General features: G+C 34.9%; 1 protein-coding gene across 1 annotated transcript; it reads left to right on the top strand.

Annotated features, from left to right (window-relative positions):
* Positions 1–707: 707 nt before the first annotated feature.
* On the top strand, positions 708–1,586 carry LOC123812783 (taste receptor type 2 member 31-like). The gene has a single exon (XM_045829647.1). It carries the CDS (start codon positions 708–710, stop codon positions 1,584–1,586), a length of 879 nt encoding a protein of 292 aa, XP_045685603.1.
* Positions 1,587–13,322: the final 11,736 nt, after the last annotated feature.

Below are 13,322 nucleotides of genomic sequence, written 5' to 3' on the forward strand. Positions count from 1 at the left end.
ACTAAAATGAGGAATGCTGGTGGAAGGCAGGGTGCATGGTGGAGGGAAATAAAAGGGAGAAGAAAGTGGGAAAATGTGATAGCATAATCAATAAAATGTGAATTAACTAAGTGAATTGCATGCTTGAAACCTACATAATTTTAGTAGCCAATGTCACCCTAATTGAATAAAAACCAGAAAATATCCATAGTGGTGATGATCCTACAATAATGACCAGTGCTTCTTTGAACTATGACCATATCCAAATGACCAAGATCTATTGAGCAAGTTAGCAGTTACCATATATTCAATGTATTGGGATGTTAAATTTCACTAAGGACACAGTGGATGAACACAAATTATGGAGAGGATAAGCAAAGAACATTGCAAAATGATGAAAGTGAATATGTCTATATTTGCATGATAGCAAATGAGAATTCATATTCCACAACATCAGTTATGTGATATTCCAGCCTACAGCCAGGGCATAAAACATTTGAATAGGAGTTAATTTGAGCTGTTTGGGGCATAACAGTGTTTTTCATAAAAAAGCACTGAGCTCTTTCATTACCATACTTAGGTATTTTTATGCTTGAGATTGGTCATAAATTTTTAGAAAATAAAAGTATTTAATACACATTCAAGATAAGCTGCAAATAGAACTTAAGGTCAAAATATTAAAGGAATCACGACTAGTGATACCATATTTGGGTGTGTTTTTTCTAGACATGTTAAGCTTATTAGACAGCATTCTTTCTATCCTAGTGATAGCTGAATTTGTCCTAGGAAATTTTGCCAATGTCTTCATAGCCCTGGTGAATGGCATCAACTGGGTCAAGAAACAAAAGCTCTCCTGTGCTGATGGAATTCTCACTGCCCTGGTGGTCTCCAGGATTTGTTTGCTGTGGGTAATATTATTAAATTGGTATGCAACTGTGTTTAATCCAGGTTTCTATAGTTCAGGAGTCAGAACTATTATTTATATTGCCTGGGTAGTAAGCAACCATTTTAGCCTCTGGTTTGGTACTAGCCTCAGCATCCTTTATTTGCTCAAGATAGCCAATTTCTCCAGCCTTTTCTTCCTTCACTTAAAATGGAAAGCTAAAAGAGTGGTACTCATGATATTGTTGGGCTCCTTGGTCTTCTTGGTTTGTCACCTTGCAGTGGTGATCTTAGAAGGAAAAATGGGGATGAATGAATATAAAGGAAACAGCACTTGGGTGACCAACTTGAGGGAAACTGTACACCTCTCACATAATACTGTATTCACTATTGTATATGTCATGCCATTTACCCTGTCTCTGATGGCTTTACTGCTTTTGATCTTTTCCCTGTGGAAACATCTCAGGAAGATGCAGCTCAGTGGCAAAGGATCCCAAGATGCCAGCACCAAGGTTCATGTAAGAGCCATGCAAACTGTCATCTCGTTTCTCTTGCTATTTTTTATTTACTTCCTCGCTCAAATCATCTCAAAGTGGAATGCTCGACAGAACAACTTAGTTGGCATTTTTCAGGTCCTTGGTCTCCTGTATTCTGCAAGCCACTCATTCATCCTGATTTGGGGTAACAGGAAGCTAAGACACGCCATTCTGTCATTTCCGTGGTAGCTGAGGTGCTGGGTGGAAGAAAGGAAATAAGTAGAGAACCATGTGTCTTCTGGCAGAAAACAGACCGATGGAGTCTGTGACATTTTTACATCCTACCACATTTCTCAATGTGTATAAAATTGGTAAGGAATACCTAGAACAACATTTACCTCAGCTTATCACAAAAATATATATGTGTGCATGTTTGTGAAAAATACAAGAAAGAGTATAAAATCACAAAATTCCTTTTTTATGTAAGAATCTAATTTTACAAAGTAACATAAGAAATTCCTCATAATTATGAAGCCATGCATATTTCACATATATTTTCTGTCTTTTGATCTTGCGATTAAGAAATTTATGTTCTACATTTAGGTATATTTAAAGGCTGAAAACTCATCTCAAGAATCATCCCTATTTTCTATTACAATTACTACCATACATAAGTACCTGAAGGTGTTCAGATTGTTTTGTTTGAACTTCCAATTTGTGATTGGTAAGAATATTCATTCTAAATCACACATTGAGGATGCATGTTTGGGATAGATATTATTCTATTGAATTGTTACTTCATGGTAAATGGCAATAAGAACTGTTAAAAATATATGTAATGAAATTAAGAAGTGATAAAGATATTCAAAATATCTTTATATACATATACAATCAATAGTACTAAAGACTAAGTTTAATAATTTTAATACCAGTAGGTGAAAGCTTAGAAAAAAAAGAAATTCTATAATAGGGATGAAGAAGACAACAGAATGATTTTTACTTTTTTGTAATGTGCCTAGAGTTCCATGTGCAGTTAGGAAGGTCATTTCTTACAGTTTTTCAATTTGGAGAACTTTTTTGAAGTTGAACACTGATTCAATTCTTTTTTTTTTTTTACCTCTAAACCACCTTCTGGCCTCTGAATTGCCAGTCAGCTTCTCCATCTTGTGACCTAAAAAGTTCTTTTTAACTCTAGATGGAAAGAATCAAATCTTCCCTATCTTAAAGATATACTTGATATAAGAAGAGTAATAAACTATGGTATGTTAGTCAATGTCATTTCTGAATATGTGAAAATGTTTACTTATGATCTATGTAATAATGATAAAAATGTCTTCATATCTTTTTTATTAAAATCTTGTGGGAAATGATGAAATAGAAAGGGTTTTGAGATGAATTTGGTAGCAAATGTTTTATAAGAAATGTCTAACCTAATCAACAATTGAATTTATGTGTCTATATTATTCTTAGAATAAGAAGTTTTAGCAATCTTATATGTACCTTAAGATAAATCTTTCCTACACCTGATATTTTATTTATAAAATCATCTGTCTGCCCCAGTAGAATATAAGGATCATAATGTGGGATGATGTCCACCCTGTTTCCTGCTGACTTCTCAGGACATAAAAGCCAGCCCATGGGACAGTTCATGAAATGATATTCTGAAGACTAAACCAATGGATGAATAAACTACACTAGGGCTGGAAAGCCAGTGACAACAAAACCCATCACAAAATCTGCAGATGGCTCAGGTTTCCTGGATTTGTTTCTTCATCCTGCAAATGCTTCTAAATAAAACAGCACATGCTCAGTTCCAATCCCTGCCTAAGACTGGGGAAATGAACTTCTTTCAAATGTGTTCCCTAACACAAGGTGACTCATACATAACCTGATTTTAGTATTGCTTTTCTAACAGTCCTGATGTGCCCTAGGAGCCTCTGAATGCAGTTAGTTACCTGGGAATCAGGCTGATCGCAAGCATGCCATCTTGAACACTGGGTTTCCATGATTGCCTTGAAGTCAGCCCAAGAGCAAAAGTTTGCAATTTATATAGTTTAATTTATTGTTTAAAATTTCATTCGTCATGTTTTTGGTGTTATTTTTAATTGTTGACCTAATCCAAGTTCACACAACATTTCTCCTATGTCTTACTTTAAATGTTTTATTGGTTTATCTGTTCCATTGAGATGTCTGATCAATTTTAAATTAGTATATGTATATGGTATAAAATAAGGAGCTAAATTGAACTTAGGTGTGTAGATATTCAATTTTGCCAGCATCATTTGTTGGGAAAATGAGAGATCATTTCCCCATTGAATTACTTTGTTACCTTTTTAATGGTCATCTGACCATGATGCTGACTGTTAAAAACCAAACTTCAATACTGTTTCATTGGTAAACATCAATAATTTTCAACCAGTGTGGTGGAAGAATATTTAAAACAGTGACACCTGACAATTTAGTCATTGACATTAAGTCTTATATTTTAGATTGTCAAAAAGAGACAATACATTATCTGTCCAATGGGAATGAGTGAAAATTTTACCTGTGCTTTGTACGATGAGAAAAAAAAAGATATTATTTCATCATGGTGCAGAATTTTAGTAATTAGTGTATATGTTCCATGAGATACAAAAACATTGAAAATCGCTGATATATATGTCTATTGTTGTTCAATTAGTATACTATGTTGATTAAAGAGCCTCGTGGTAAGTTTTAAAATTAGGAACTATAATTCTTTAACTTTGTTCTTTTAAAAATTCTTTTGGCTATTTTGAGTGCTCTGCATTTCCATAAACACTTTAGAATTAATTTCCCTTTCTGCAGCATAGCCTTCTGATATTGACAGTGATGCATTGAATGTATAGATCATGTGTTCATCCAAATACTCCCCATTTACCTGGATTTCAGTTCACTGGTCCTCCTTCTTTACACAGCTCTATGATGCAGTTAGAACATAATTTTGATAATTTATTCCCCATATCTTGGTTGTTGCCAGAGGAAATCTCTCCTTTTTCTACTGTTACGTGTACTCATAAGTGTAAATTCTCCCAGGTTAACTTTGAAGAACTGAATATCACAGGATCAAATGAGAAACAATCTTCTGTGCACATTGTCTGTATCAGACAGGCCCAACTGAGAGCACCTATCCAGACAGTATATTCCTCCTCACAAAGACCAGCAGAAGCTTGTTATGGTTATCTGATGTTTTACTGATGATTATGGCAGAGAGTGGTTGTAAAGGAGAGTCCAAGATCAGAGGTACACAGAGAAGAGCATATGGGTTCTCCTTCATGGTAGTTGAGCTCTAAGCTTGTCGTGTAATGAACAATTATAATGTAAAAACTGAAATAATAAAACCCAAGAGTAGTGGTTGATATTAATGTTTATTAATCTTACTGTGTTAGTCAGAAATGTGTTGAACAGAGAAAATCAACTCAATTTTCATATACAGAGAAGTCTAGACTCTCCCATGGAAATGTGTATATTTTTTAAAAATATATTTCTTCTTTTCCAATTAAATGTTCCGGTCTTCAAAAAACACAATCAATTTACATGTTAGTCTTCGTAGCCTCATACATATTTGCAGAATACTTTGTTTGTAACTTGTAATTAAGCTTCTAAAATATTTCTTACCATCTACATTAAGTTATTTGTTCTTGGATTGGTTGTTGCTTGGACTAAAAATAATTACAATAAATAATTTGTATGAAAATTATATCAACAAAAACAGTTGATATGCGTAAGGATGTTACTGATGAGTAACAAATAGTGACTGAATTATATAAAGTTTTTTTTAACAACTACTATTCAAAATTTAAAGTATATGCATTATATGCATGGCTCCAGGAGATGAATGTACAAAGTTTTAGAAAATAATCTCTCTCTAATTTACATGTTTATATACTGGCCTTCACTCTTTTAGTCAGTGGCACAAATGGAAATTTGCAGCGGGTGTGAAGAGAAGTGGACACCATTTGTGTTTATTATGGAAATTACATGGTAGCTGACAGTAAGTAATATGATGAGGATTCATGAAATGTTGTGTCCCTTAATGGACTTGTTCCATTTTACCACTGGAATTACAATATAAACAGAATTAATTATTCTTTGTGAAGATCTCTGGAACTCTATCACAATGTAGAATTTGGGTTGTACTTTTGGGAATTATGATGACAATATTTACAGAAAGCATCATAAATGGATGTTCATCTGCATATGTTTCACCATAAAGCTGTCAGCAAGGCACAACATTAGAAACTTGCTTACACAGATGTCAGCTGGAATGAAGGTTGCCTTTCTGGTAGTGGCAGCAGGAGAACTCATCTTAGGAATTCTGGGAAATGGGTTCACTGGACTGGTGAACTGTGTGGAATGGGTCAAGAATGGGAAGGTTTCCTCAGCTGATGTCATCCTCACCAGCTTGGCTGTGGTCAGAATCATTCAACTGTGGGTAACACTAGTGGATTCACTCATTATGGGCTAGTTCCACATGTGTGTGGTACTGGTAAACTAGCAAAAGTGTTCACTATTCTTTGGGCATTAACTAATCACTTAACTGCCTGGTTTGCCACCAATCTAAGTATTTTCTATTTCCTTAAGGTAGCCAATTTCTCCCACTTCTTTTTCATCTGGCTGAAGTGGAGAGTCAACAGGGTGGTCCTTATGCTTTTTCTGGGGTCTTGTTTCTTATTGCCTGTTAACTTCTTAATGCAGGATGCTCTTAGTGAGTTGTGGGTGAATACCTACAGAGCTCATGAGAGAAACACAACTTTGCCTTTAGATGTAAATAAAATGTTCTATCTTAAAATCTTCTTCTTAATTTGACCTATGTTATTCCCTTTCTCCTGTCCCTGAGCCCTTTGCTCCTTTTATTTCTGTCTTTGGTGAGGCACAACTAGAATTTGTAGCTCAACCTTGTGGGCTCCAGGGATTCTAGCACAGAGGCCCATAGAAGGGCCATGAAAATGGTGACCACCTTCCTCCTCCTCTTCATCATTTACTTTATTCCCACTCTAACAGCAAGTTGGAGCTTCATTCAGGTACCAGGAAACCAGGCCATGATGGTCGTCATGGTGATTTTCACTCTCTTTCCCTCAGGCCACTGTCACTATAACTTTTGGAAACATCAAGCTAAGAGGGGTATCTGTGAGATCCATGGCACCTTAAATTGTCTGAGAAAAGCAAAACCACTAACAGAATTTGAAAGAACTTTCTGTATTCTATGGGAAAATGCCTCAAGAGAAAACCTTGTAGGTTTTCTTTCAATTTCAACTTTTCTCTTTATCAGGTTCTTTGAAGTTATCTTTATTATATTTATTGAAAGCGATATGATGTAATATTAGATAAAGGAAATATCTCTGCTAAAATAACACTTTCTGATAACAAATATGGTGGAGAAGAGAGTTTATAAAACTCTAATTTGAAATAATGATAAATGTATATACAATATGCAATTCAATATGAATACATGTATATAAAGTTATAGTCACAGAAAGTAAAAATGTAACACAAATTTTTCTAACTGAAGATAAATTTGAAATTAAAATAAAAGGATTGTAAAATGTCTAGTGTAATAATTTATATAAATATAAAAGTGTAATTATTAGTTTGAAGCTTCCAATTTTAGAAAGGGTCTGAAATAGTGGAAATTTTTATAGTATATTCTTACCATTATTAAATTATAAAGCAATTTTGTGCAGTTGTCTGACATTCAGTTTTTAAGGTGAAAATACATATCCTAAGACCCATTAACTATACTTTTCTTTTTTATACTAGATTATTTTTGGTACATGTGCACAAGGATATATACATGAGATGTGACACATACCACATACATGCATGTATGTATGACACATATGCCATAATGTACACGTTCTACTGTTCTCCACATAAAGTGCACAACCAGGTACAATTGGTCAGAATTCTGTTCACTGGAAGGTTTTCCCGTCAGCACTGTCCTTTGAGGATGCTCCAGAAGGGGCTGCAGTGCTGCTTCTGCTGTCCTCTGTGGGATGACACCTGCATGTTGTGCAGATCCAGCTGTTAACCAGGCCCAAATGTTTTCTTATTTTGTCACATGACTGCAGAGAACTCACCATAAGGCCAATGATGCAGGCTGGAAGACAACACAATGTAGCAAGAGTGGGCCTTATGGGCTTTCATGCAGCTTACTAGTGCCTCCTGGGACTTATTGGACCTGATCATGCCTATAACACTTCCATTTGATGTTTGCACATGCCCAGAATTATAGTTCAGTGGGTCACATAACATTTAATTTACAATGGGCAACTCAGTCACATGGTAACTTGGTGGACCACGGTTAAGAGTTTTGTCTAGTAAGGCCCAGTAGCAGGCTGAGAGCTGTTTCTCAGGTTGTGGAGGATGGAAAGGCTTTTCTTCACCATCCTAAGGACCTGCTCTGCGATTCACCTATAGAGGCCTGCCAAAGTATCCATATGGCATTTCTCTCTGTCACTGACACTGTGCATAAAATACTATAGAATCTATTGTACTAATGTTCTTCAGTATATTTATACTGTACTAAAACTGCAGGCAAAGTTTTAATATTCACACAATAATAGGTGAAGACTTTTGTGAATTGTATACAGACATACAGAGAATGTGATGGTTTGATTGTACAACTTTAGCTTCAGTACAGTATAAATATAGGTAACAGCAATTCAGTAGTACAGGTCTAAAAGCACCATAACCCTTTCCAGAAGAAGGACATTCTTACACAGACACAGACAAATCCAAAACTAGCAAAGCAAATTCTGGGGCTTTTCTCAACAGATAGAAAAGAGATCTTTCTCTACCAAATAAATTAAAACTAAATCCCCAATTCTTGGTGCTCTTTTCATCTGCAATTGCTGTTTAACAGATTAACACAAATTTAGTGGCTAAACCCCACAAACACACACAAATATTATTATCCATTTATTAGGTCAGGAGTCTGGGCAAGGCTTAGAGGTTTTCTCTCCTTCAGAGCCTTCCGAAGCAGCCATCAGAGTTTTCATTGCACTGCCTTCTCATCGTCAGGCTTGACTGGAGAAAAATTCACTTCCAAGCTCACACAATTGGTTGCTAGAATTCATTAGCAGCTGTCCGCATAGAGAATTCATAACTTGGCTGCTTACTTCTTTTTTTGTTTTTATTTTTAGTTTTTAAATTATTTTTTATTGATTATGCTATTACAGTTTTACCAAGTTTTCCCCCTTTGCCACCTTCCACTCAGCCACACCCTCTCACTCAGGCAATCCCCACACCATTGTTCATATCCATGGGTCATTCATATAAATTCTTTAGCAACTCCTTTTTCTATATTTGCTCTAAACGTCCCCCTGCCTATTCTGTAACTACCAATTTGTACTTCTTTTTAAAATTTCTGTTCAGGTACAGTTGTCTCCATTTTCCTCTCACAACTTCCCCCCTACCTCAACCATCCCCACTTCCCACCCTCAGTCCTACCTCCCTTTGACTTTGCCCATGTGTCCTTTATACACATTCCTTGACAACCCTGCCTTCTTCTCCCCCATCCATTATTCCCTTGAAACTGCCCTCGGGTTACTGTCAGTTTGTTCTTAATTTCAATGTCTCTGGTTCTATTTTGTTCACTTATTTGTTTGTTGATTAGGTTCCACTTATAGGTGAGATCATACAGTATTTGTCTTTCACTGCCTGGCTTATTTCACTTAGCATAATGCTCTCCAGTTCAATCCATGTTGTCGTAAAGGACAGGAGTTCCTTCTTCCTTCTGCTGCATAGTATTCCATTGTGTAAATGCATCACAGTTTTTTGATCCACTCATTTACTGATGGACATTAGGTTGCTTCCAGCACTTGACTATTGTAAATTGTGCTATTTCTTAATCCCTTCACCTTTTACCCCATTTCCCCAGAGCCCATTCCTGAATGTCCATCCATCACAATGTTTTCCATATCTATAAATCTGTTTCTCTTCTCTTTGTTTGCTGCATTTGTTTATTATTTTTATTCATTTTATTTTATTGTTAAAATTTTATTGTTTTTCAAGTACAGTTGTCTCCATTTTCACCCCACCACAGTCGCCCACCCCACTCATTCCTGCCTCTCATCTTCAAACCTACTACCTTTGGCTTTGTCCATATGTTTTATACATGTTCCTTATGGACTGTCCTCTGTTTTTCCCCATTATCCCTCTCCCTCCCTTCTAGTTACTGCCAGTTTCTTCTTTATTTCAATGTTTCTGGTTATATTTTGCTTGCTTGTTTGTTTTGTTGATTAGGTTCCATTTATGGGTGAGATCATATGGTATTTGTCTTTCACCAACTGGCTTATTTCACTTAGTGTAATGCTTTCCATATCCATCTATGCTGTTGCTATGGGCAGGAGTTCCTTCTTTCTGCTGTGTAGTATTCCATTATGTAAATGTGCCATTTTTTTCTGATCTACTCGTTTACTGATGGGCACTTAGGCCAGTTCCAGCACTTGGCTATTATAAATAATGCTGCTTGAATATTGAGGTGCATAGATTCTTTTGAATTGGTGTTTCAGGATTCTTAGATATAGTCCCCACAGTGGGATCGCTGGATTGAAAACCAAATACATCTTTAGTTTTTTGAGGAAATTCCACAGTTTCCTATAGTGGCTGCACCAGTCTGCATTCCCACCAATAATGCACTAGAATTCCCTTTTCTCTTAATCCTCACCAGCACTTGTTGTTTTATTGATTTGTTAATGATTGCCATTCTGAGTGGTGATAAGTGGCATCTCATTGTGATTTTAATTTGCATCTCCCAAATGGCTAATGATATTGAACATTTTTTCATGTGGCCCTCTATATGTCCTCCTTGGAGAAGTGCCTCTCCAGCTCCTTTGCCCATTTTTTAATTGGATTGTTTGTCTTCTTGGGTGGAGTTGTGTGAGTTCTCTATATGTTTTGGAGATCAAACCCTTCTGTGAAGTATCATTGGCATGTATGTTTTCTCATGTGGTTGGTTCCTATTCCATTTTGTTGATATTTTCTTTAGTCATAGTAAGTAAGAAATTGTTGCCTATCCTCAGTTCACAAACATATTATACTTTTTTTCTAGAAGCTTTATTTTCTTTTCTTTTATATTTAGGTTTATGAACACCTCAAATAAATTTTATTTTTTGTCATGAAATAAGAACTGAAGTTCACTTGTTATACTTTTATTCACCTTTTCAGCATCACTTATTGAAGAGAATTTTATTTCCCATTAAATTGTTTTAGTTTTTCTGTTGAAAATGAACTGATCAGACATGTGTAGGTCTATTCAACATTCTGTTTTATCTATTGATCTATAGATTTATATAAGTAAACAATAATATCACATAGACTTAATTACTATAGCACTACATTCTTGAAATCAGATATTTATTTCACAGAGCCAAAGTTTTCAATTTTTGTTTAAAAATTTTATGCATCATGCTTTTGTTACTATTTCTAATAGTTTGATATAATCCAAGTTTACAAAAAATGTAACTGTTTTATTTTAAAGTATTATTGGTTTAGATTTTCCATTTGGGTCTCTGGTCAATTTTGAGTTATTTTTTGTATATGGTATAAAACAAGGGGATAAATTTAACTTTATGAATGTGGATATTCAGTTTTGCAAGCATCATTTGTTGAAATCATTTCCCCATTGAATTCACATGGAACCTTTTAAAAAATCATATGACTATACTAGGGAGTGTTAATATCTGAACTTCAATTGTGTTTCATTGATGTATATCAGCGATTTTTTGCCAGTGTGGAATTTTTCTTTTTAGAGAGAGGGAATTGTGGAAGAAATGGAGAGAACATAAATGTGTGGTTGCCTCTTGCATGCCCTCTATTGGGAACCTGGCCTACAATCCAGGCATTTGCCCTGACTGGGAATTAAACCAGTGACCCTTTGGTTCATAGGCCGGCACTCAATCCAGTGAGTCACAACAGTCAGGGCAGTGTAGAATTTTTTAAACATGCAATATCCTGACTACTTAGTCAAAACCACTGATCTCTTTTCCATCCTATTGACAATTAAAGCAGTGAACACAATAAGCCTTCTGGAGTGAATAAACAAAAACCAAAGCTATTTTATCAGATTGGCAATTAATATATTTTTGGTGTGCTGCATGATTGGAGTAATTAATTTATGTGTGCCATGAGATTCAAAAAGTTTGGAAATCACTATGTAAATGTGCTATCCTTATTCAGGTAAGACACTACGGTGTTTAACACAGCATTGTAGCAATCTTTGATATCAGGAACTGTAGTCCTCCAACTTTGTTCTTTTAAAAAAGTCCTTTGGTTATTGACACAACTTTGAATTTACACAAGCATTTTAAATATGATTTCACTTTCCACAAAATAGCCTTCTGGGATTTGATATTGATTGCAATTGAATCTATTGATCATCTAACTATTCCTCTAAAGACTCCCCTTTCACCTAGATTTTAGCTCACTGGTCCTCTTTCCTTGCACTGATCTTTGATACAGTTAAAACATAATTTTGGCAATTTATTCACCTTAGCTTGGGAATCAAATGAATAACAATCCTCCACACCTGCTGTCAGTACCAGACAGGCACAACTGAAAGCATCCTACTCAAATAGTATACTTTATATTTCACAAAGACCACTGGAAGCTCATCATCATTATCTGATAGTTTACTGGTGATTATACTGAGACAGAGAGTAGTTTTAAAAGAAAGTCCATGATCAGTGATAGACAAAGCAGATAATCTGTATTTTCCTTCCTATTAGTCCAGCTCTAAGATTGTCCTTTAAAACAATTATAATATAAACACTTAAACAATAAATGATTTTAAAATGTATTTATAATAAAATATTAAGTAGTTAGAAATGAATCAATCTGAGAAAACAAAACTGAATTTTTCATATACAGAGAAGTCTAGACTCTCCAATGGAAACCACGTTCTTTTAATTTTTCCAAGAATACTTATAACACTTCTGAACATTTTAATTAGATAATTATTTTAAGTATTAAATAGACTTAAAAGAGCACTATCTTCAGAGACCTAACATGAGAGATATATTTGATATCAATTAATAATGAAATAATGAAATAAAAGGTGGATTTAAATCTAGATGACCTCTTTGCATCTCATTTTTCATTTTGGAAACTATGGGACAATAGTTCCTTCCATCACTCAGATGTTTGTGTGTGTATGTTTTTGTGTGCTTATGTGTTTATAAATAAACAGAATATAGTTCAAGTTTAGTTGTCAACAACCAGCCATTTGTGAGTATTGGCCTCCTTGGGGTACTCAAGAAAACCTTGATGATTTAAATAGAAAAGGCTAGGATTCTTTCCTCATAAATCTGACATTAAAAACAAAAAAAGAGAAAAGGATAAATTGTGACAGAAGGAAACTGTCTTTGGTTGGGAACACACAATACACAGATGATGTATTACAGAATTGTACACTTGAAACATATACCATTTTATTAACCAATTTCACCCCAATAAATTCAATAAAAATTTATAAAAATTCCATAGTGATGATGATCCTATCGATGACCAACCTCTATTGAACAAGTCAGCATTTACTGTGTATTCAAAATATTGGGATGTTCAATTTCACTAAGGACAAAGTTGATGAACACAAATCATGGAGAGGATAAACAAAGAAAATTGCAAAATGATGAAAGAGGATATGTCTATATTTTCATGATAGCAAATGAGAATTCAGCTTTCACAACGACATCAGTTAGGAAATATTGCAGCCTAGAGTAAGGGCATAAAACATTTGAATGATAGTTAATTTGAGCTCTGTGGGCATAAAAATGTTTTTCATAAAGAAAGCATTGTGCTCTCTTATTAGCATGCTATGGTGCTTCCATGCTTGACATTGGTCATAGAATTGAAAAAAGCCCAAATATTTTATACCCATTCAATATCAGCTGCAACTAGAACTTAAGGTCAGAATATTAAAGGAATCATGACCAGTGATATTAGACCAGGTCTTATTTTGTAGAC

Source organism: Phyllostomus hastatus, unplaced genomic scaffold (assembly GCF_019186645.2).
Source record: "Phyllostomus hastatus isolate PE091 unplaced genomic scaffold, TTU_PhHast_1.1 phas_scaffold_93, whole genome shotgun sequence".
Lineage (NCBI taxonomy): Eukaryota > Metazoa > Chordata > Mammalia > Chiroptera > Phyllostomidae > Phyllostomus > Phyllostomus hastatus.

Coding starts and splice junctions, on each gene's coding strand:
- LOC123812783 (XM_045829647.1), top strand. CDS start 708: ATGTTAAGCTTATTAGACAGCATTCTTTCTATCCTAGTGATAGCTGAA.